Here is a 24,265-nt window from a genome sequence, read left to right as displayed (position 1 = left end):
GGTTCCTAATATTGAGAGGAAACTAGATAAGTCTGTGTGTACAAACACCCCCCCCCCCCCCACACACACACACACACACACACACACACAAACACACACACACACACACACACACACACACACACACACACACACACACACACACACACACACACACACACACACACACACACACACTCTGACAGGTCTGACAGGTATCGAACAGGTACAATCAATCAACTCAGTTCACAACCCCTTTGAAGCTCAAAGGGAGAAATTAAGAGCTCTGGCCGAGCTCCCCCCTCCCCTCACAGAGAAAGAAGTCCCTGCAAGGTACAGTATGAATGACATAAACAGTGGAATGTCAACATAAACCGTGGAACAAAACCAAAATACAGCTAGAGGGATGTGTCTTTCTCCAAGAAAACGCCACAGCAAAAATAAATATATATATTAGGGATGCGAAGATATACCGGTACGGATCGTAATCGCGATACAAACATCCGCGATACGAGTGAATCGGTTCATTCAGTGTGTACCGGTACAATATACGGCTGAAATCGTGATGGATCGTTCCGTGAGTGACTGGATCGGTAAATTCCGCGATTGTATCGGTTCTTCCATTATAGTATTTCATTCTATCCTGTGTTTCCGAGGCGCCTTGAATGCACCATCAGCCCAGCATTCAGCCCCCTCCCCAAAAGCCAGTCTAAATGCGAGCTGCGACTCGGACAACATCTGCGCTCTGCATGCAGGCAACCAGGGAGACAGACAGTGCAGCGAAATGCGAGTGAAAGTGAATCAACACAGACGAACTAGCAGCCCCACGGGTTAAAAAGATGCAAGATTAGTAGCCTACTTAGCTTTATAACATCCAAGTCCGCTGCGCTGATTGTTGTCACAGAGTGGCACAGGCTGAGTGATATGTAATCAACAGCCGTTTCTTAGCGAATCTCCGACGGACAATTGATTGATAGACTATTAACTGCACGCACACACACAACAACAATGTTGCTGGGTGTTGTAGGACTACTGCTTGCGTTTAACAAAGTATTTGTCACTGTTCTGCAACTTTCCTGTTTGATGCAAGCAACTCTCACTTTCTCTGCTGCTAGTTGTGCTCTGGGAAAGAAGCCTACTTTATACAACGCAGTACAAGGGTGTCGCACCTAAAATAGCAGACCCTCAAGCTCACAATGCGTCGTGGATGCGACGCGCAGTGAGCTTGTAGGTCTGTTTTAAAACATTTTGGCTATAAAAAATGCATAATCCTGGATAAAATATAATATAATATGATATTATATAATATTATTATATCATATAATGATATAATAATACAAACCAGGGAGGGACTTTATAGTTTTTCAGGTTAAGGACCCCTTAGCTCAGACAGAGATCAAGCAGGGACCCTCGCTGTAGGCTAGGCATTATAGCCTACTGTATCACACAAATATTTGGCAGGCCCCCTGTAATAACCCTGGATTGGGGTCCCTGACCCCCAGTTGAAGACATATAGGCCTACTAATAATGACATAGGCCTTCTATATGATTAGTTATCAAACAATTCTACAATAGCCAGCAGCTTTGTGTTCTCCCAGAATACTATATGTTGGGTTGTTAGACAGAGCCTAGTACTATAGTGAAACAATAAATTGCCTTGAATTTAAATTTCATAAATTTTTAGTCGCTATGTTTTGTAAATTTTGGGATTTGGGCTTGAATCGTGGTGAATCGTGAATCGTATCGCATCGTGTCGGGAACAGGGGTAAATCGTGATGTATCGTATCGGCAGGATTTTAATGTATCGCAATTATATCGTATCGCTGGCAGTGTATCGAGGTGCGTATCGTATCGCGTCAGTGGTCGAGATTCACATCCCTAATATATATATATATAGACCTATATATATATATATATATATATATATATATATATATATAGGTCTATATGTGTGTGAGTGTGTGTGTCTATACACACACACACACACACACACACACACACACACACACACACACACACACACACACACACACACACACACACACACACACACACACACACACACACACACACAAATGGGCTTAAAGTTACCTAGTTTACCTTTAATACAAACATATTTTAATTTCATGTTTCTGCTCATGAAAATGTCCATTGTAAACGGATGAGGGGAAGAAACTCGCCACAGAACTCAGGTAGGCTAAATAACCAATAGCAGCAAGAGAGCGAGTGTGCTCTGTGGCGCTCCCCCACCATAGAGGCGGTCCGTATCTCTCACTCTCACTCACTCACTCACTCACACACACACACACACACACACGCACACGCACATACACACTTACCTTGGCTTCACATGTTGATGAAGTACGAACAGCAATCTGATCTACTGAGTGTGTGTTATTATAGCAGCGTCGCGACCAGGAACCCGGAGGTATCGTCGCTGCAGGTGACAGTCCGTGCAAAGGACTATACGGCATTATAGTAGCATTTTCAACGTACGTCGCAGGAAATTACGGTTGTTTTATGGTTTGTGTTCTCGCTGTCACGGTAGATGTTACTTACAACTACATGCATCTCGACCTGATCTTTTAGCCAGTCCGCCAAGATGGAAAATGCGCACACTAAATCGGCAACCGAAGTTTTAGCCAACTTCGGTGTCAACGAAAACACCGGGCTGACACTGGAGCAAGTGAAAATCAATGTGGAGAAATATGGACCAAACGGTGAGTATAGGTTTGTTTGTATTTACCTAGTCTAAGTCTAATAGAATGCACCTACATGAAAAGATGAATGAAGCAAAATACAACCGTGTCTGCTATGATAGACGTATTAAATTCCCTGTTGCGCACAGTCAATTGAAATGCTGCCCCATGTGTCAAGTTCATTCATGTGGTGAAATAATTTAGTGCATTAAAGTTATCGGTATTCGTAGGAGCAGCACTGGTGGAGAAAGTAGCCTACTCAAATTTTTTACTTGAGTAAAAGTACCGATCTGCAATGTACTCTTACAAGCCCGAAATTCAAAATATAGCTATTTGAGTAAAAGTATGAAAGTGGCATCAAAAGGTAGCCTACTTAAAGTACCAAAAATAAAAGTAGAATGTCCCATCTAAATTGTGTAAAAGTCTATTGAAATAGCTGATCTACACGCACACAACACGCTGTGAGCTTGTAGATAGGCTATTTTCAAATAGCCAAGTTTAAATTGGGTTCAAGTGGTAAAATGTATGTTCATCAAAATCTACAAAGTAACTATAGCAACTAAAGTTTTCAAATAGAGGAGTAAAAGTACAATATTTGGATCCGAGATGTAGTGGAGTATAAGTAAAAGTATTGGAAATTGGAAATACTCAATTAAAGTACAAATACCTCAACATACTTAAGTACATGTACTTAGATAGCCTACTTACTTTCCACCAGTGCGCAGGGGGCGCATTGATATTAAGCATGCACTGCACATGCTGCACATCATCGTGACAAATACACGTGGTCGGTTCACAAAATTGACTGAACGATAAACGAAGAATGGTGACGATGATGAATTTCTTTAATGAGGACCGCCGCTGTTCACTATGTGCGCACAAGACACCATTACGCAGTAAACGCACGATGCACTTTCTTCTGTCCTTCACTGTCATTAGCCACGATGAATGCTGAATCATTTAGGAGCACGTTTAGTGACGTTGACCTCCTAGAGTGAATAGGTATAAGACGGCTACAGCAGCCTATTTATTTATGTAATATTAGCAATTATTATAATAACCTCGTCTGCTGCAATGCATCTGTCGAGAGAGAGAGAGAGAGAGAGAGAGAGAGAGAGAGAGAGAGAGAGAGAGAGAGAGAGAGAGAAACGATTTATCACCCGTGCCTCTCATCAGTGATGGAAAAAGTAGCCTACTCACATATTTTACTTTAAGTAAAAGTGTCAATACTGCAATATAGAAATAGTAGCCAACTCTGTTACAAGTAAAATTCCGCAATTCAAAATGTAGGTCTACTTGAATAAAGGTATGAAAGAGTTGGCATGAAATTGTACTTGGGCCTACCAAAATGTAAAAGTACAAAATGTTTGAAAATGGCCAAGGTATAAAATGTATGATTATATATAATTTTCTGCAAAGTAAGTTTGTTGTGTGAGTAAAAGTAAAATATTTGAATCCGAGATGTAGTGGAGTAATAGTATTGAAAATTGGAAATACCCAAGTAAAGTTCAAATACCTCAAAATTTTACAGTACTTGAGTAAATGTACTTTAGTTACTTTACACCACTGCCTCATGCTGAGATAAGGAAGTGCAGTGCAGGATATAGTGGAGGAAGATGAACTAAGATACAAGGGGAAGAAAAAACTTGAACGACCTGTTTCCACTTTCAACAACTGTATGCCACATTATGGCTCGTACTTCTCGGTTTAAATTACATCATGTTGTTGTAGAATTATTATCGATACATACAGTGTTATATGCACTGTGATATTGTCACTAAGGCACAACGTGGACCAGAAGGAATAGCCTGCCCTATTTGACTGAAAAGAAATGCCACCAATTTAGCAGTACTACTAACATGTGAGGGCCTTTGCAATATTGCTTGGCTTGCAACCTTGGTAATTATTAATTAACCAGTTATTGTCAAGCTGGAATAAATTATTAGATTTAGGTGGAGCAGATTTCATAGAGTTCTGCTGGGTCTAAGCTAGCCAGGTCTTCTTGCATTTTGATTGAATGCTTTTTCGATGTGGATGCTGCCGAACTTGGGTGTTTGACATTACTACCTTTCCTCCAGCCTGTCATTTGCATGTGTGCCCAAGCTCTAGAGTGGAGCAGCATATTGTCCCAGTCAAACAGAAGCCCTTTTGTTGCACTCTACCCCAGCGGCTCCTGATGACTTCATGGAAAAAGCAACGTCTTGCTACAGATAGCATCTTTTTCGCTTTTAGTTGTGAACTTCCTGCTTGTGTGAGTGCACACATGAATGTCGGAGGGAATACCCTTTCCTTTTTTGGGTCGATTGTAGAGTCTTTCATTCTTGCTGGCTGCTCTTTTCTTTCCAGTGAAAATGTACATTTATCATGTGTTTGCTGTTTTTAGTGCATTTTACTGTGCCAAGTGATATATTGACTGCTGAATGGCTCATTCCCTCCTCTTTCAAACTTGGTAGTTGACTGCAAGGACTTTTACGAGCATTTGTTCCAACTAGCTTCCGTTCAAATATAATTTGTGGGTGGTGTTATCACCTCACTCAGACATCAAGTATGTAGGTACACCAAGCAGTAGGTTTCCTATTGGTTACAGGTAGAGAATTGTCATCATAGCATAACTAATTCAGCAACTCAACAAAAATGCTATCTAATGCAAAACAGGTCAACAGAGATTCCAGGTTTGCTGTGAATGTGACGTATGTACATGCACTGTGGGCTATCCCTCCAGAGGAAGACCAGAGGAACATTGTCATTTTTCAACAGCAGCAGCACTGCTCCAGGGTGCCCACTTGAGGAGGCACTGACATTCTGGGATTATATTATGTGCTGTCTCTGTGACTGTGTACACACACACACACACACACACACACACACACACACACACACACACACCACCGATAGAAAGTCTTCCCCAGGAGTCTTGGTATGGATGAGTTTGCCAAAAATAGCAGCAGATCTACAAGCTCACAGCGCATCGCTATGCTACACATTGTGAGCTTGTAGATCGGCAAGTACGGAACCAACGCGGGTCCTAGAGTAGCAGATCAATACCTTATAGTTTATTTAAGGTCATTTAGATAGTACATACTATTCTACACTACTGTAACAAACTATAGTGTTCATTAGTGACTTTTGTAGAGTTTATGGTTTCATCTTTATTATTACTGCACACAAGATCTATCAATTATGTATTTTGTGTGTGGGTGTATCTATGTAAATAAATTATACTTGGTGCTTGATGTCTCAGTAGCCGAACATTTATAATTTTATCTTTAACTGATGAGAAAGAGTCTCACCGCCAGTAGCTTTATAGAACCTTTGGAATTGAAAATGTAAGACTTATACGTACATTTCCTCTGAGGACAGTGGTTTGAGCCTAGTTCTGATCCTTAAGCTCTGACAGATCCGTCTGTCCCCAGGTCATAGAGAGATCATTGTGTTCTTTTGGGTCACCACAATTGGATTAATGTTTCTTAATATTACTGTACAGTATGACTGACAGGGAAAACATCAAAGCTCAGTTATGGTTATCCATGTTGCTTCCCAATTATGTGGTACAGTTTTGCATTGCCGTTTTATTAGATTTAATCTGATTACTTAAAGTTGTGTGTTGTGATGTGATCTTGTTCTTATTTGGACCTCTGAATATGCTGGCTTTATTGCGCGTGCCGCTTATATCTCTCATAATCTTGTTAAGATGAATATGCTGCCTTCCCATGCCATGAGAGAACCACTGAATGTGTGCTGGATGCTTGGCCCTATTAGAACATCAGTGCTTTCATGTGCCGTTGCAGAGGAACCAAAGTAAACATAATGTCCAGAGTATCTAGTCCTTTCTGGGATGTTGGAAAATTGGCTTGTTCTGCCCATCTGGTCAACCTTTTCTACAAAGCAGTCTGTGCGGGTGGAGGGAAGTGCCTGACCTTCTATTCACATGTTCCATTTATGGTCCACTCTTAATTTGCCTTACTTGCTAACACACACACACACACACACACACACACACACACACACACACACACACACACACACACACACACACACACACACACACACGTGCATATCTCCTATGGGCTGTTCTGTCCGTGATGTTAGTTGACTCCATACATGGAGTTCAGTGCTCATACGGACACTAACGCCAGTTATCTCCATACATGGAGTTCCGTGCTCAAACGGACACTCATACATACACACAAATCCGGAAGTACAGTAGCACCGCTCAAAAATAGACTTACAAATGCAGCATTTTTAACTATTTTTCCAGACTGTGTCAACTAGAGGTTAACATGGTTTCTGTTGTGTCTGACGTCGGTGCATTTTGAGAATCTCCATATGTGCATTTGATACAGTTTCTGTTGTCTGACTTGAAATTTAATTGAATCTATTTGCATTTGGTTCATGTTGTGTATGACATCAGTGCATCTTGATGTGCATTTGACATGACATCCGTGCATGTTCTCCATATACAGTATGTGCACTGGTGCTATGAGCATTTCACTCCATATGTGCATTTGACGTTTGACAGTGGGCTTTCATGTCATCTATGGTTGACCACATTAGATCGCCATTGTTACTCCAGTGGAAGTTACGGTACGTTCAGTGGATTGGTTTGTCACTTCGCTTCTCAGTCTGGCAAGCCTCCATTTGACTCATATTTCCGAACATCACCTGTTACGTAAGTGACGTCGTTGCTGATTGGATCATGTCCCGCCTCCCTTGGAGGAGCCTGGCCAGACTAAGAAGCAAAGTTACAAAACCAATGCTCTGAAAGTAGCGTAGCAGGCTGGTACCCAGGCTACTGGTCTACAAGCTAGCAATACGTTGCACTGCAAGGTGGTGACAGCTTGTCGAACTGTTATTTTTGACTCAAGGCATGCAGGGTCTAAAACGGCATTGCTCATGTTGATGATGTCATATTGATGACAACAGTCTCGCTCAAAGGGACTTTCATACAGATTGCCTGTTCAGTCGAGAGAGTCAGTACATGCATGGCATTACGTTTCTCTTGTACTTTCATTGTAAACAGGCTACTACCTTCATCACAATGGCTGATAAACTGACTCAGGAACAGGTTGCCGAGTTCAACGAGGCCTTTTCACTTTTCGACAAAGATGGCGATGGCACCATCAGCACCAAGGATCTTGGTAGCGTAATGCGCTCTCTGGGTCAGAGCCCCACAGAGGTAGAACTGCAGGACCTGATCAATGGAGTGGATGCAGACCGCAACGGAACCATAGACTTGTCAGAGTTCTTGACCTTGATGTCCATGAAGCTGAAGGATGCAGACAGCGAGGAGGAGATCAGAGAGACATTCCGTGTCTTTGACAAGGATGGCAATGGATTCATCAGTGCTGCTGAGCTGCGCCATGTGATGACAAATCTGGGAGAGAAGCTCACTGATGAGGAAGTTGATGAGATGATCAGAGAAGCAGATATTGACGGTGACGGACAGGTCAGCTATGAAGAGTTTGTACAAATGATGACAGCGAAGTGAAGGCCTTGTACAGGTTCTTCTAACAGAAATAGTTTTCCTTTTAATTATAAATTATAACAGATCCTTGAGTGTGTATGCACTGTAATAATTCACATTTTTGTATTGCCAGGATTCTCCTTTTTTGCCAACAATGTTTAATGTTCCGCTAAGCTCACATCAAATCAGAATCGGTCACATCAATCACTGGTTTACAGGTGTAAAGAAGAGGGTGAGATTAGTTGTTTAATCCACATGCATTTTGTAGTTTGTTGTGAGATGAAGAGGATGAGGGAGAGGATTGAGATAGTGTAAGATCAGAAGAGAAACTAGAAGCAGTGCTCTTCCGACCACAGGTCTCCACCAGGTCAGGAAGGTTATTGTGGCCTCCTGCTGGCGCTCTAATGGGTCAATGTGAAAAGGGTGCCGTGTCTTTTTCGGCCTTTCACGGCAATCGGATTCTGCATTCATGGTGTTGTTCCAAAAATGTGTTTTGCAAAAGTCGACCTGCTGTTGGCGCTATAACAGGCCAATGTGAAAAGGGTGGCATTTGTTTCTTGACCTAGAGGGAATGTGCGTGCATAGTTTTCGGAAAGCGCAAGCCGCGTTCATGATTTGAGGCATTTTGTTCTGCCAACTTTGGAAGCCAATCAGGATGGAATATGAAATATCTGAGAGATATGTCTTGATCACATGACAGTAGAGATACTCTGTACTGATTTGTGTGATTTTAGAAGTGATATTTGACCACCATTTGATGACATTTAGCCACTCAAACCCCTCAAGGACCATTGGTTAAAAAAAAAGAAAATTTTAAGGTTTTGAAGGTAAGAACCATAACAACCATTGCATACACTAGACCAGGGCTCTGTTCAACAGGGGTTCCGGGACCCCTAGGGTGGCCTTCAGATTTACTACAGGGGGGCCGCCAAATCCTTGTGTGATAGGATCATGTTTTTTACATTAACCATTTGAACCCTAGCATCCCCTAGCATCCCTATTCTGAGTGGAACATTAGCCAAAAATCCTTGTTTTTATAAGTAATATTAGACCACCATTTAATGACATTTAGCCACTCAGACCCAAAACATAGAATATATTGTCGTTGCCCGTAATGATCCATTGGGTTTCCTTTTACACTCATGCGTTAAAGATCTCATAAAGGGTCCATTTGGTTACCAAATCTCCATCATTTAGCTGTGGACCACCTGGAAACCCCTCAAGGACCACTGGTGGTCCCAGGACCATTGTTAAAAAAAGGGAAAAAAAGGTTCTGAGGTTTTGAAGGTAAGAAGTTTTTGAAACTTAGGCTATTTATTATTATTTTATATTATTACAAAACATCAGTTAAACATCGGCAATCGGTGGTATAGCACTCACCATCGGCAAACATCGGCATCGGTCAAGAAATATGGCATCGGTCGGGCTCCAATGTGAAATATGCAGGGCAAAGGTTTTTCCTTGGCCTCTAGGGAGTGCGCATACAAAGTTTTACACTATCAGTGGAGTTATAGGTAAAAACACAAATTGACCTGTCATAGCGCCACCATGAGGCTGATTAGAAATAAATCAAGTGGCATTTCTTCCTCGGCCTTGTGGGAATGTGCATGCAAAATATCACGGAGAAATATCACGGAAATCGCACTCTGTTCATGATTTGAGACATTTTGTTCAAAAGGGAGCACTCTTGCAAACTTTGGAAGCCAATCTTGGAAGCCAATCTTAGCCAATCAGGATGGAATGTGAAAAATCTGAAAGACTTGTTTCGTTTAATGGCTATAGAGATACTGTGTACCGATTTGCGTGATTTTTTTACAACATTTGTAGGAGTACCAAAAATGTGTTTTGCACAAACCCGTGCATGTACGGTTTCACTGCCATCGTGCCAACGGTGCCGGGGATTAGCTGTCCACAAACAGACGGAAGGACGGACACGGATGGACAGACGGACTGGGGCTCGGTCATGCCTTTCAACCTGGCGGAGACAATTTGCACATATTAAGCCCATATCTGGGAATGCCCATGTATGGACATATTCTGTCAGTCTCGTGATAACCAGTGTGGTTGCTGCAACATAAGTCACACTTGCAAATGAATTCTGTCCTTGTCCCTTTTATGCCCATATATGGAGATTTTATGCCCATATATAGACATCGCGACCAAGGTCGCTTCTCGCCCGAGGGCGCTTCTTGCCTGAGGTTGCTTCTCGCCCTTAGGGCATTTTACTAGTTTTAACAGTCGTTTGCGACATATGACGTAGTGTAGCACTTCATCTGTTCTTGAGAGATTAATGGGACCTAAGCGTCACAGGTCTTTGTGCGACAAGGAAAGGTACAATCCACCTCTAACCTATATTAGAATTTTCCGGCAGCCAGTGGACCATATCATCACGCTCATGTCGCTATGACTCAGCAATAACCATGTAAGGAGGTCCAAATGCAGCTACGCCCAAATATGGAATGTGTGACCTCACTGTGTCATCATGACATCAGGGATCAAACAAAACATTCAGCTCCATATGGGCAAAAAAGGCCCATTTATGGCCATGGATTATACTGATGACATCAGGGATCTCCATATATGGGCATAAAAGGAAAAATGGCTGACAGGTAGAGCGATGCCATAATATAATATAAGACGGAATTCAATGATGAATGTCAAATTGCATGAGATCTTATGACATTGAATTCTGGAGATAGTATCTGTTACGAAGGCTCTCACACAGGTCACCATCAAACCTGGATCTCCATTCATGGAGCTGACTGGATCATCACCCGGATCTCCATATATGGAGCTGACCGATACATCTACGTCTGAGTCTCCATATACAGTTATAACTCGCTGCTGACTCATTCTGACATCACCATGATGATGACATCACCATGATGACTCAACCAGCTCAGTGGAAGGGTATAAAGAGACCACTCCCACTCTCTCCTAGAAGCACAGATTCAACAACGCTCCCCAGGATCTCCAACAGGACTCTTCTCAGCACAGAACATAGAATACTTGACTCTGGAAAACAGTACACAGAACATTGACAGGACACAGACCTCTTCAGGACTCAACCAAGACCATCCATAGGCCTTCCGGATATGCATCATCAGGAATCTAGGACTCCTCACCATCTAACTTCCATTGGGGATCGAGCTCAGTAGCTACTGCGCTAGCCAGGGTGTCTGGCCCAGATATCCTGGATTGTACAGAGCCACCTTCTGAACCACACAGGTTTGATAGTTAAGTTCTAATCAGACACCACTGCGGCGGGTCCTAGTCGCCTTTGAATAGCGGTCCTTTTCTTAGGCAGTATTTTTCCATCTTTCCAGATAAACATTATTTTGCCACGCTACTCCCACAGTTTTGGTCAATCATCATCGGGAATCGTCTGCTTGCATTTTGCTAAAGGTTATGTTATCTATCTATCTATCAGACAAATCTATGCGTGTCTGAATGTCTGTGTTTACAATCAAATCAAAAGATGGGGAAAGCAGATTTCTTGAGCCCTAAGGCGATAGGCAACAGACTCAAAGCCAAGGGTCTTCGGAAGCTGAGATGGTATTGTCAGATGTGTCAGAAACAGTGTCGAGACGGGAATGGTTTCAAGTGTCACTGCATGTCGGAGTCCCACCAGAGGCAGCTGTTGTTGGCCTCAGAAGATCCTAACCAGTTCATGGACTTCTTCTCAGAGGAGTTTAAAAGTGACTTTTTGGACTTGTTGAGAAGACGTTTTGGGACCAAGCGAGTTCATAACAACATAATCTATAACAACATAATCTATAATGAGTACATAAATGACAGGGAACACGTCCATATGAACGCTACACAGTGGGAGACGCTGACAGACTTTACAAAGTGGCTGGGGAAAGAAAGTCTGGCAAAGGTTGACGAGACTCCTAAAGGCTGGTACGTTCAGTACATTGACCGTGATCCGGAGACAACACGCCGTCAGGAGGAGTTGGAAAAGAAGAAACAGGATTTGGATGATGAGGAGCGTCGTGCTAAGTTCATTGAAGAGCAGGTCCGCAGAGGCCGCAATGGCAAAGAACCAGCGCAAGCACCAGTTTACACTGAGCTCAAGCGAGAGAACGAGGACGAAACAGTTGTCTTCAATCTGGGAGCATGCTCTTCTGCAGCAGGTCCTTCAAAACCAAGTGCTGTCAAAGTTCCTGTCAGAGGTCCAAGTGCCCTGACAGTAGCGGCATCAGCAAAGAGGAAAGCACACTCTTCCATTTCAGAGTCCAAAGAAAAGAAGAAGAAATGTGCCCTGGATGAGATCAAGGAGATGGAGGAACAGAAGAAGTCAATCAGAACTGACTATTGGCTGCAGCCTAACATTGTGGTGAAAGTCATCACTAAGAAACTGGGAGAGAAGTACCACAAGAAGAAGGCGATCATCAGGGAAGTGCGAGACAATTACACCGCTATAGTGAGGATTATTGGTTCTGGAAACAAACTGAAACTAGACCAGAGTCATCTGGAGACTGTTATCCCTGCAGTCGGTAGACGTGTCTTGATTCTGAATGGCCAGTACAGAGACACGGAGGCTGTGTTGGAGGGTATCGATGAGGAAAAGTTTTGTGCTTCACTCACGCTCAACTCTGGTCGGATGAAAAGGAGGCGAGTTGATGGCATCGCTTATGAGGACTTTTCAAAACTGGACAGTCCTCCTGCCTAAAGACCCTCACTGACCAGTGACCACTGGCTGAGGGATTATACTGTGCCAGGCTCCCTCCCAACCTGTATATGAAGTACTGTGCGTGTACAGTGTGTGTGTGTGTGTGTGTGTGTATATATAATGTGTGTACATATGCCACAGTGCATTGTCTGTGCAGCTACAGTACCACCTTTACAGGTTGCTTATCTCTCGATTAGGGAGTCTTACTGGTTTTATTTGGTGAAATTAATGAAGTCACTCTTGACGATGAAGATGTATAATTTTTCTGGAATACAAACAAAAGTGAGAGGGGTAAGGATTGGTCAAGCTTCACGTGACATCATATACCTTACTATAAAACAACTTCAAGGACCCCCAATAACTCAGAGAGTGCACAAATGGACTGCAGGTTTCCTGTGCAGATAAGCTTAGTCTTTTCTAGGATTTCCTTTTAGTAGACCTTGTACCAGTGAACTGTACCGTCATGAAACTGTACCTTTTCCTATGCAAACTTCTAATAAAGTCTTCAATCAATCAATCAATCCATTTGGAACCCCTCCTTAAAGGGCCATTTCACCTCTGGGACAACCCGATCTTATTTTATTGTTGTTTGGGACACGATCAACACAATCCCGAGTTATTTTTTGTGTTCAATCTGGGTTTTTAGATATTTTAGTATTTCAGCATGTACTAGTGATGCGTTTTGCATCATATGATGCGTTTTGCATCACTAGTACATGCTGAAATACTAAAATATCTCAAAACATAGATTGAACACAAAAAATAACTCAGGATTGTGTTGATCGTGTCCCAAACAACAATAAAATAAGATCGGGTTGTCCCAGAGGTGAAATGGCCCTTTAAGGAACCCTGGACCTCACTTTGAGAACCACTGGGATGTGGAGCGGGCTTGGCCGTCTCTAGTATAGTTTAATTTATATTAATTTATTAGTGAATTAATTGTCTCCATTGACTTGAATGGAGAAAATGCAAAAATGTACCTTTTCCCAAATATGGAAATGACTGACATCATAGATGTCTGACGTCATAGATGTCATGAGACTGACATTGAAGCCAAATGGGAAAATGCAGATTCAACCAGTATGTCCATACAGGATATGAGCATTCCAAGATATGGGCTTAATATTGATGACATCAGGGATCTCCATATATGGGCATAAAAGGGATAAGGACTGACACAGAGATCTCCATGAGTCAAACGATTTTTACCATATTAACGATTATTCTGACGGTTCCCTACAAATCAGCCCGGTGATTTTACTAATGTTGAAAAAGTACTAATTTATTCAAAGAGGAAGACATTATTTTTTTCTCCAAACACAGACTTTAACTATTAACTAGAAATACTGTTCCTACGAAACGGTTTGGGCTCGCTCATGACTATATTCTGCTGCGTGCTAACTGTCATGTGAAGCTCAACCAATACTCCAGCTAACACCACTCCGCACCTCAATTGCACCTCATTGGCTAAGGGCCCTGCCTTTGTACTGTCGTGGCGGAACTTCATAAATAAACTAGACCAGGTCAACCTGGTTGTGCCAGACCCCCTGTCTGTCATCATCATTTATGACATCATGCCTTTTGTAGGCATGTCATCATCATGTCATCATCATATATACCCTTTATATAGAAAAGGGACAGACCGACATTTGCTTATGTAGGCCTACCCATTTCATGGGTCTGGCAATAATGAAGATAACATAGTGTTCTCGCGTTTCAGGCGAGCCCACAATTACTTTGGTACTCTATATGGATTGTTATATGATTTGTTTGAGTTTGATGTCACGATGACACGGTTGGTTGGGTCATGCTGTCACAGTCAGCATGACACAATGCCATATTTGGGTGTTGCTGCAGTGGGAACTATATTGTTATGTCTGACTCTGAGTCCTAGTGAACTCTATGGTTATGTCTGAGTTATAGTGACGGACGGTGGCCAGTGCCGTGGTGGTCCGCCAGTCGGATCTGCCAGACCCATTAGGCCATTTTAATTTAATCATAGGATAAAGGGGTGTAAAGACTTTGATAAAAATGTATAAGAATGTCTTGTTTGGACTTTGGAATGGCATTGGATGATGTTTAAAATTCTAGTCTGAGAGATCTCCTAAACTCTGCACTTGCAGTACTGTATGTACAAGTGTGTGCGTGTGCATCTGCACTCACCAGCCTGATTAAAGGCACAGTTTGTGCATTTGTAGAAGCTGCTACAATTTTGTGAGGCATGTTGTGTCTAAAAATTAAGCTTGAGACTTGTGCCACGACGAGATGCGGCGAGCGAGCTCGGGAATGTTTCGAATCAGTCAGACCTAGTGTGTGTGAATCCATTACAACCTGGCAGGCTATCCCAGTCACAATGACATTACTTTTGCGATTTATTCTTGTTTGTAACCTATTACTGTATTTAACCAGGAGTCATTTAAGAACAAAGTATATGAAGGACGGCCTTGGGCAGTGGGAGCCCCAGTGTGCACTTGCCTAGCTGTTGAATGGATCTGCAATCCTGAGCTAAGTTGTCACTTGGATTCTTACCCCATAACTCTCCAGCTGTCAAACGCCTTGTCATTGTGTAGGTGATGTAGTCACTGAGCCCTTAACACCACCACACCACACACTCCCGTTTTGGACAATCTGGTACACTGAGTACACTGAAAGTGCAAGGGCGTTATGAAGGATTATGGGTGTTCTTAACTACTTGACCGTGGTCCCTCAGGGCTCTGTACTTTCCCCCCTCCTTTTTCCCTCTATACCAATTCTCTGCCAAAAATAGCAGATCTGCAAGCTTGTAGATCTGCTATTTTCATTAAATGTTTGCCACAGAATAGGAAGGCTAGGGTTCACGTAGTTAGTGTTTGTTTTTCAATACATGGAGCATATACAGTACCTCTGCCCACCAATGTCAACATTAGGTTCTCTGTTTGCACTGCTGATCTGCTCTTTGTATAATCCATTTGATGTACAGTAACTTGTAGGTAGCAGGTTTGTATTAATGTAAAAGGAATCGTACATTTTTATGAGAAATGATGATATCTTAGGTTGAATCATAGTAGAATCTCATGTAATGGAATGAAATGGGGGTCCGACATGAATGAATGCCTGAATGACCAGAGCAGGTAATAAAAACATGTGGGCAAGTGAAACCTGTTGGTACTTGCCTGACCTGCCAGGTCAGGCAAGTAGCAATTGAGAGCAATGTTTTCTGTTTTCATTCTCAATTTCTCCTGTCAGTTGTGGCTGCCTCTCTCTGCCTTTTCTGAACCTCTCTACTTGAGCAGGGCTAGTCTGTAGTCTGTGACCAAAAACATTACCTGGTCCCATTTGTATGAGTGCATGGTGATCACGAGGTCGGTCTCGCCCCGGTCTCATCATCAGTGTGTGTGTGTGTGTATATTGATGAAAGTTTTGAAACTTTTTCAAAGCGACTGAAGCAAGACTTGCGTAACGCCATATGATGTCTTGTGAAGCGAGTCATTTAAATTAAGCTGGAGCCCTGCTGAGCATGTCTGATTTGAAATGACTGATCTGAAATGATTCAGTTTGTCATATTGCTTTTACCTGGCGAATGCGATGCTTCAAATAAATTAATAGGTGGAACTTGGAACCAATTCTCAACTATTGATTGTTGTAAGATAGTCGAGACTGGTAATGGATTTACATACATGAGAGAAAACTACATGTAATTCCAAGAAGAGGCCAACAATGGTAGGTTCACGAGATCTCAATCTGACAAATCAAAAGTCATCAAAAGACGGCATATCATTTTGACATGAATAATAATAATTAATATTCAAAACTTGATAGTTTTAAATAATTAACTATTAACTAACATCCATTGATTTGACCATCCTCAAAGAGATTACCGGTAGATATAAATAGAATGGTGTTGATACAGACATTTAAACCAAACATTGTAGGGCAGGGGTCTTCAACGTTTTCAGGCCGGGGACCCCCAAACTGATGGGGAGATGGAGCAGGGACCCCCTACACCTCGTAGGGTGGGGGGGGGGGGGGTCGGGGCTACGACATATTTTTTATTTTAAACATGTACAAGTTACAGCGAACAGGGTGGGCCGTACCACTACCATTTCTAAACACTACTTATTAACTGAGAACCAATGTCAATAATATCAACAATCTGTCAATTGCATAGTAATCATGTATTCAAGCTATTCAAAATGGATAGAATCATGATTTTTTTTTTACATAAATGTGGAAAAAAAAAAAAAAAATTTAAGCAATAATTTCGCGGACCCCCTGCAGTACCTCCGCGGACCCCCTAGGGGTCGCGGACCCCCTGTTGAAGACCCCTGTTGTAGGGGATTGCTCACTGACCAAAAATGCTGTTTCTCTGTTGACCTTGCAGAGGAAACTACTGGTGCATTGATAGGATAAATGCTACAAAAAGACAGTATGCGTCTTTCTCAGACAGCAGCCACTTTCCTTTCTTCTCTAACTCAGTGGTTCTCAACCTGTGGGTCGGGACTCCTGGGGGTCCCCAAATTATTTTGGGGGGGTCCTCAGATGATTAACTTAATGTGGAACATTGTTTTCTCACTCAACAGTAAACAAACCAACATAAAATGTAAGTGTATAGAGCGTATAGAGGGTATATGCACATTTCTAAAGTGACAATTTAAGGACTTTTTAATACCTCTAGAGGCAGAAATTGTGAAAATAGACTATTTACATGTGAGCATGTATATCTGCTATTTTCACAATAGAACATGTTATACACAATGTAATTCCTCAACTCTTAATGCTCGTCAGGGGAGAGAGGGGGGGGGGGGGGTCCCCAGTTAAAATATGATTATTTTGGGGGTCGCTGCCTGAAACTAACTAACTACTCTTAACTAACAGTGGAATTGTAAAACAACAATCTCCTTTTTATTAAATTGTTTTGAAAATCACTGTTGTGGGCGAGTGTTACATAACATGTTATGGGAAATGTACAAGGGTGTTTACCCGGGAGGATACAAAACACAAAAAAAGCTTTTTTAATCAAAACCTAATGATGCGCACATAGTTTCGAGGAATCCTCTTGACCAGTTATTTAGGTCCTTATGCAGTTTATTGACTTGTTTAAGAGCCACATCAACAGCCAGCAGCTGCACTAGCAGAGCAACTGCTTCCAAGGTTGTGATTATTTGGGGGGTTAAAGATATGACATTCATTTATATATTTCTAGTAATTTTGACATGTGCAAGGATTTCTGAGAGGTGTTAATTTAACATGCAACAACTTGAAGTTACAGCTCAACGTTGTCAACAGAATTATTTTTTGATTGATTGACAACTATAGAGTAGACAATACAATAGAAATGTAGTACAGTACAAGTAAAGTTAAACAACCTGCCTAAAAGGAACATCCCAAATAAGACCTTTTACGGTCTTATTTACGTTGGAAGTCCTTGGTATTTCATTCATGGACAAATAGCAAGCGAAAACATTCAATAATATCGCAGTTATAAAAACACTATGTACAGGATAGGGGAAGCAAGGGGGTGGGGCTAAGGTGTGTGTGTGTGTGGGGGGGGGGGGGGTTGCTCACTTCTCGCCTGTCTATGGGAGAAGTGATAACTACCTCCTTGTCTTTGTTGGCAGCGTTGAGTTTATTCCTCTGGTAGGGGATTCTCACATTATACTGGAGATGCATGATAACTGACTTACCTGACAAAATTCACTTATTGTGGCCTGCTACTCATATATATCTGTATAACAGAGGAAATCAGCCTGATGAGAGAATGGCACAATATATTAATATCGATTACTTCTTCTTACTACTTACTTCGAAACCGTGTGTCCCAGGCATTACTCGGGCGCTGCCCAAATGGCCTCAAACTTGCGATCAGTGTCCCATATGTGTGCGTGGCCGAGTGGAAATTCGATTGGACCAGCGTTTTCAAGAACCAAACATTTTTGTCCAACAAAAAAAACTATTTGTCCCGGCTCTACGGAGGACACTGAATATTTGTGTGTTTGGAGGAAGTGTATGCATCGGCTTCCCTAATTGGCCAACCAGACCCGTATACGGGTACAACGAGTACATCAGATAACAGTAGTGTTGCACAATGGGTGGGCGTGTATTACCGACCTGCATCTCTCCCAACTTGCATGCCCCGAGTAGGCTGAGTTATATTATTTATTTATAATTTACAATTTCTATGGTTGATGTATTCAGACCTTTCTGGAGGGAGGATAAATTAGTATTGGGTCTAGTGTTTAGCCTGTTACATATTCCAATGGTATCTTGCTCTTCGGACCTTTAGATACTCAGTAGCACCTCTCAATCTCGCCTCATCACTCCCTGCCACAGCAAATGGCGCCTCATTGCTCCTAGACCCTGCCACAGCAAATGGCAGGTTACTCAATTTACAATTCAAAATTTTTGGTATTTAACACAAACTCTTATCCAGAGCAACTTGCAAAGTGCAAGGTCAGAGTTGGCAGCACGAACCTCAGTCAAGCAACAACAGTGTAAGCGGTCGAGTAATTGGAGTGCCAAGAAAACAAACCTGTACAAACACTACACTGTATGACCAAAAGTCAGTTGATTCCCTTTCTAATTAGTGTTTCTAATGAGTGCCCTTTATTCCACTGAATGGAAATCTTCATGCTACAGTGACATTCTACCAACAGTTTGCAGAAGGCCATTTCCTGATACAGAATAACAATCCCCCTGTGCCCGTCATGCTCCCCCATACAGATCTATATGGTTTGTTGAGGTTTGTGAGGAATAACTTGACTGGCCTGCGCAGCCAGAGCCCTGACAAACGCCTATTAACCCTATCAAACACCTTTCTTGGAATGCCATGTGAGCCAGGTTTGAAATCATCCTCAATCATGATCTTGTTGGGCATGGGCATTGACATGGAGTTGGTCCCTCCTTTACTATAACATTCTCTACTATTCTGTGGCTTTTCACTAGTTGGAACATCTTCCGTTCAGCCACAAGACCGTTAATGAGGGCTGGCTCGAATTTGAGTTCGAGTTCATGCTATGTTTGATAAGGTTAAAGGGGTATTTTACTTTAAAACACTTCTGGGGTCATTTCATTTACTATGGCGTTTGTGTGCACCCCAGACAGTTTTTAAAGATTTTTCCAGGTCGTCCGGATCGGGAATCGAACCGGCGACGCTGTCAGACATCAATGACTATGTCTTTAAGTTTTTCACACAACTTGTTTTTAAGTATTATTATTATTAGTTATATAATTGATCATTGTCTATGTGCTACATAGTAACTAGTATAGAAGTAGACAACAAACCTGTCCTCTATCTAATACTGCCTCACAGCTAAATGTATATTCGTAACTTAAAAAGGCCACAAACTGAGTTCATCATTTGAAATGTAGTTATGATGCCTGGAGGCCGTTCATGCTATAACAAGGCCCTGCAGATTGCATAACAAGTTATTCTTGGTAAGTTTTGATTCTGGCACCGTGGGCGTGGCACATCAGCACGTTACCTATTGAAACTGTTTCCTGGAAGATTCATGAGCCAAGTTAGCTCCTTTCGGAAACACTCACTCGTCACTCCACGGCTATGCCGCTCCGAGATGTGGTTCCTACTCACTGCATGCCCAAATGAGGTTTCTCCGGGGTAGTTCGCCAGGTTATCAACCGCTCGTACCGTCACTAAGCGTTGTATCCAAAAAGCAATGGTCCTATACCTGTCTCTTGCATCTCTACTTTTTTAGCGGCGGGGGTAATCCAAGCGATGTGTTGAAAACAATACTTTAAACACGCTCTTTTTGTCAAGTAGCCATTGTAACAGTTCTGAAAACGTCTCCTCATATTTGCAGTTTACAAATGAGGTGCAAGATACTTGTATCGGGTCCTGATAATCTGGCCTCAAATGTGTTAATGAGCTCATTCACACCGTGTGTGTGTGTGTGTGTGTGTGTGTGTGTGTGTGTGTGTGTGTGTGTGTGTGTGTGTGTGTGTGTGTGTGTGTGTGTGTGTGTGTGTGTGTGTGTGTGTGTGTGTGTGTGTGTGTGTGTGTGTGTGTGTGTGTGTGTGTGTGTGTGCGGCGTGAACACAGGAACAGGAATGAGTATTGCAGATCTAGTGATCCCATATCGGCAGATCCCTTGCAGCACGGGTTAGGGTAAGGATGAATGGCAAGTTGGCAAGTTTCCTACTCCTCTCCCCTCCTCGCAGGCCATGCGGCACCCACTCCCCACTGTTGTTGGCAACAGTCTCCAGGAAGTGTTTCCCCTTTGCTCACATCACTGCTAAAGTGTAAACAAGCTGGCTCTTTTATTCATTGTCTGGCCTGGGAGGGGAGGAATGGGGGGAGAGAGAGAGAGAGGTAGTGAAGTCAGTTTGCAGGAATGTGCCTGGGCAGGCCTGGGTTGAGACGACCCAGATGACTGTGAGGGAATCCTTGGCAGAGGGAAGACGGGGAACCCCGATCAACACCTCCTCCAGCCCTCTCTCTCCCTCCCTCTTTATTTTTCCTTTCTTCTGTCTCTTCCCTCCAGTAATGCCTGCCTTTGTATCCAGCACTGGAGCTGCAGACAGCCTGTCTGTCATGAAAACATAATACAAGAACGGGAGGCAGAGTTGTAGGGAGAGGACTTGTGTCACACTGGTGGAGCATGGAAAACAGCGAGACACATTTCTGCTGCTTTTGGCATAGAGCGAAATCCTGAGTGTTTCCATTTAAGTCTAAGAGGGTAAATATTTATAGTCAAATTGACACACTGATCAGGATTTTGCCGGACTCACCCGTAAGTTAAACTGTGCGAAGCCTGAAAACGGACGTAATTTCAGGAAAGAAAACTAGAGGTTTGCAGCACGTGTTTAAAAAAGATTGTGACGAGACAGCATGTGTCTATAACGAGTTGACATGATGGATTGGCATGGATTTTATAGGTGCACTCATTATCAATGAATCTGCAAAAAGGGGGAGAAAATATGCATAAGATAATTGCATTTTGGGTTAAAAGCAAATGCTAGTGGGTGGCAGTTACCATCCAATGGGTCCCCAAATGATGCGCCTGTCTGATAATTCAGAAAACCCACCATGCAGCAAGTTTGAAAACTTGGAACACAATGGTTCATCAACTATCATTACAAAAGTTGATGATCTGTCCCATAGCTTTAACTCTGAGAGTGTACCAATGTAATCTTACGGGTCCATCAGGTTGCATTTTTACACAGCTCGCTCAGTCTACAGTATGTGTTGAAGTGTCCCTGAGCAAGACATTTAAGCCCTAACTGTTCCCTTGTTGCTGTGTTAATGGCACCCACTGCTCCTAACAGTTAAGATAAAATGCAGAGGACAAATTCCATGTTTTTGTACTCTGCCAAAATACCAACAATAACAAATGGATAAGTTAACACTGGGGCCTTTACTGTGCAGGAAGCTGCTTGTTGACTAATTCACTGGTTGATGTGCTGGGTTGCCTGAGGGCATTTTGAAAAAGTTTCCTAAACACAACACACACATTTGAGTAGGCTGCTTTCATGCAGCCTACTCAAATAGCATATTTTCTGAAAAAGAGACTAGACCTCTGTGTACTTAAAAACACAATAGCCTCTTTGTGTTTCAACAATACACTCTCACTGAACCTAAAATAAAACTAATTAAAAGAATATTATGAACTGACATAATCAGCAAACAAACGTTCCATGTTGCTGTTTCGAAATTAGAACATTTTGACTGTGCCAAGTGCCAACTTGGTCTTGTGTCTAGGATCATTTGGCTGTTCTATTCATTAAGAAGTTCTTGGGTGACTCCGGTGGTCGTGATATAAAATATTTTTTCTTTCAGCATGTGTAATGTAAGTGGCTTTTAGAGTTTTGTTTTTGGAAGGAGCTTGTGGGCTCACGTCATGGCCATGTCCTCTTTCCACCTCCCCTCTTCACAGGGTCATGTTTGATGGGCATGTAACACACCACAGAAACCTACTGCCCTGGTCAAAACACACCAGAGAAACATGGGATTTCCACTGCTTTAAATAAACAGATGTGATATGACTGAGGCTTATGAGAATCTTAACACAATGGTGAAACGCTGTCCCTGCCTGACTTAAAGCTACACTATGTAACACGGGCGGCAGTCAGGCATCTGCTTGAGAAAAGGCTCAGTCCCTGGGCCCCTGGCTTAGTATCGAAATGTCCTTGAGCAAGACACTGGTGCCTTGCATGGTTTGGTTTCCTCTGCCATAGATTAAGGCGCTATATAAATGCACTTTTCATATCCTACCGGTGATTCGAACCCGGGTCTACCACACATGTGCTGATATTTATTTATACTCACTTCCTCTCAAGTGAGTATAAAAGGGCCACTTTTAAATGTTTGGCCTGTTTTGTCAAACTTTGCACAACCGTCAATGTGCATGTGTTTATTTTCACCATAAGCCTTATTAACACTTGGGATGCCATTATTTTTGTTAATTATTTGGCTACAGAGTACCACGATTCACTGCGCTTAATTTTGAAGTGTTGTGGAAATTCAATAAATCTGGATGTAGACTGGGGTGTTCTAAGATCTAAGCGTTTTAAGACACCTGTCTATAAGCATTAAGCATGCAAGATGGCAGTGTGTGAAACACAGACATCAGGATAGGATGAGGACAGACTCGTTTTGTTTCATCATAGCTTTTTCATCATAGCCTTGTGGGAGTTTTCTGACTGATGTTTCATCATAGCTCTGTGGTTTCATCATAGCCTTGTGGTAGTCTTGATGAGCCAGTTGCAGACGATGAGCCAGGTATGTGTCTCATTGTTGTGGCCTATCAGTGACATTAAATTATTGATGTGTTGTGATGAACGACTAGTATTGACCAGTGTTGTGGCTAAGATGTTCAACTCGTAACCAACTCTAAAGAACTACTTTTTCAGATGAGTAATGCAAAATGACAATATCAGATGAAAGAAGTACAGTGACATCACTGACATGGGGTTCATTACAGATATTTCTAACCCACTGATCGATTCCAAATGCAGTTTATTTAGAACAGAGGCTGCTGTTAATATTAAATCACCACAACTTGAGAATAGAAAGGGTAATGTCTGGAAAATCCTGTTCCTGTTACCAAATATGTACATACGGGATCACTGATGTCGCCCAAAACTGCCGACGACGTGTTGATGACGTACATGGGCATAGAAGGAATACGGATGGACCTGCAGACAGACAGTGAGTGTGTGCATTGCAGAGTTCTATTGTGCAAGCTACCACTTGTGTTTTCCTTTTTTTAAATCCTAAAAAAAGAGAGAGACTTTTTTTTGTTTCGGTGACATACCCTGAAATCAAAAAATATTTGGTGACCATAAGGCTGTCTTACAGCACCCTCCAGTGTTGGATTGCAACAAGACTTAAGGCGTGTTTGGCAGTCAATAAAATATGTCCGTTTTCTTTATCTTTGCCAAGTAAGGTGAATGTGAAAAAAATGGCAAAATCGCGCTCTTTCGAACGACCATCATTTCGACCGGAGGGTTAGC

General features: G+C 42.3%; 3 protein-coding genes across 3 annotated transcripts in view; all 3 read left to right on the top strand.

Annotated features, from left to right (window-relative positions):
* The first annotated feature begins 2,434 nt into the window (after window positions 1-2,434).
* Window positions 2,435-24,265, top strand: part of atp2a3 (ATPase sarcoplasmic/endoplasmic reticulum Ca2+ transporting 3) — a 61,924-nt gene continuing 40,093 nt past the window's right edge. The window contains exon 1 of the mRNA XM_080748589.1: window positions 2,435-2,699. Coding sequence (XP_080604715.1) covers window positions 2,582-2,699 — 118 coding nt within the window. The 5' untranslated portion in view covers window positions 2,435-2,581. The remainder of the gene's footprint in view (window positions 2,700-24,265) is intronic.
* Window positions 7,717-8,166, top strand: LOC308304034 (calmodulin-1-like; the record flags this gene model as incomplete). Its single annotated transcript, XM_080748593.1, has 1 exon — window positions 7,717-8,166. One exon carries the CDS (start codon window positions 7,717-7,719, stop codon window positions 8,164-8,166), a length of 450 nt encoding a protein of 149 aa, XP_080604719.1.
* On the top strand, window positions 11,621-12,817 carry LOC308304061 (DNA/RNA-binding protein KIN17-like; the record flags this gene model as incomplete). Its single annotated transcript, XM_080748620.1, has 1 exon — window positions 11,621-12,817. The coding sequence occupies one exon, from the start codon at window positions 11,621-11,623 to the stop codon at window positions 12,815-12,817; it is 1,197 nt and encodes a 398-aa protein (XP_080604746.1).

Source organism: Nannobrachium achirus, assembly GCF_963921795.1.
Source record: "Nannobrachium achirus genome assembly, chromosome: 19".
NCBI classification, from domain to species: domain Eukaryota; kingdom Metazoa; phylum Chordata; class Actinopteri; order Myctophiformes; family Myctophidae; genus Nannobrachium; species Nannobrachium achirus.
Note: the sequence above shows the minus strand (reverse complement) of the source record. Positions and strands in the feature narration are given on the sequence as shown.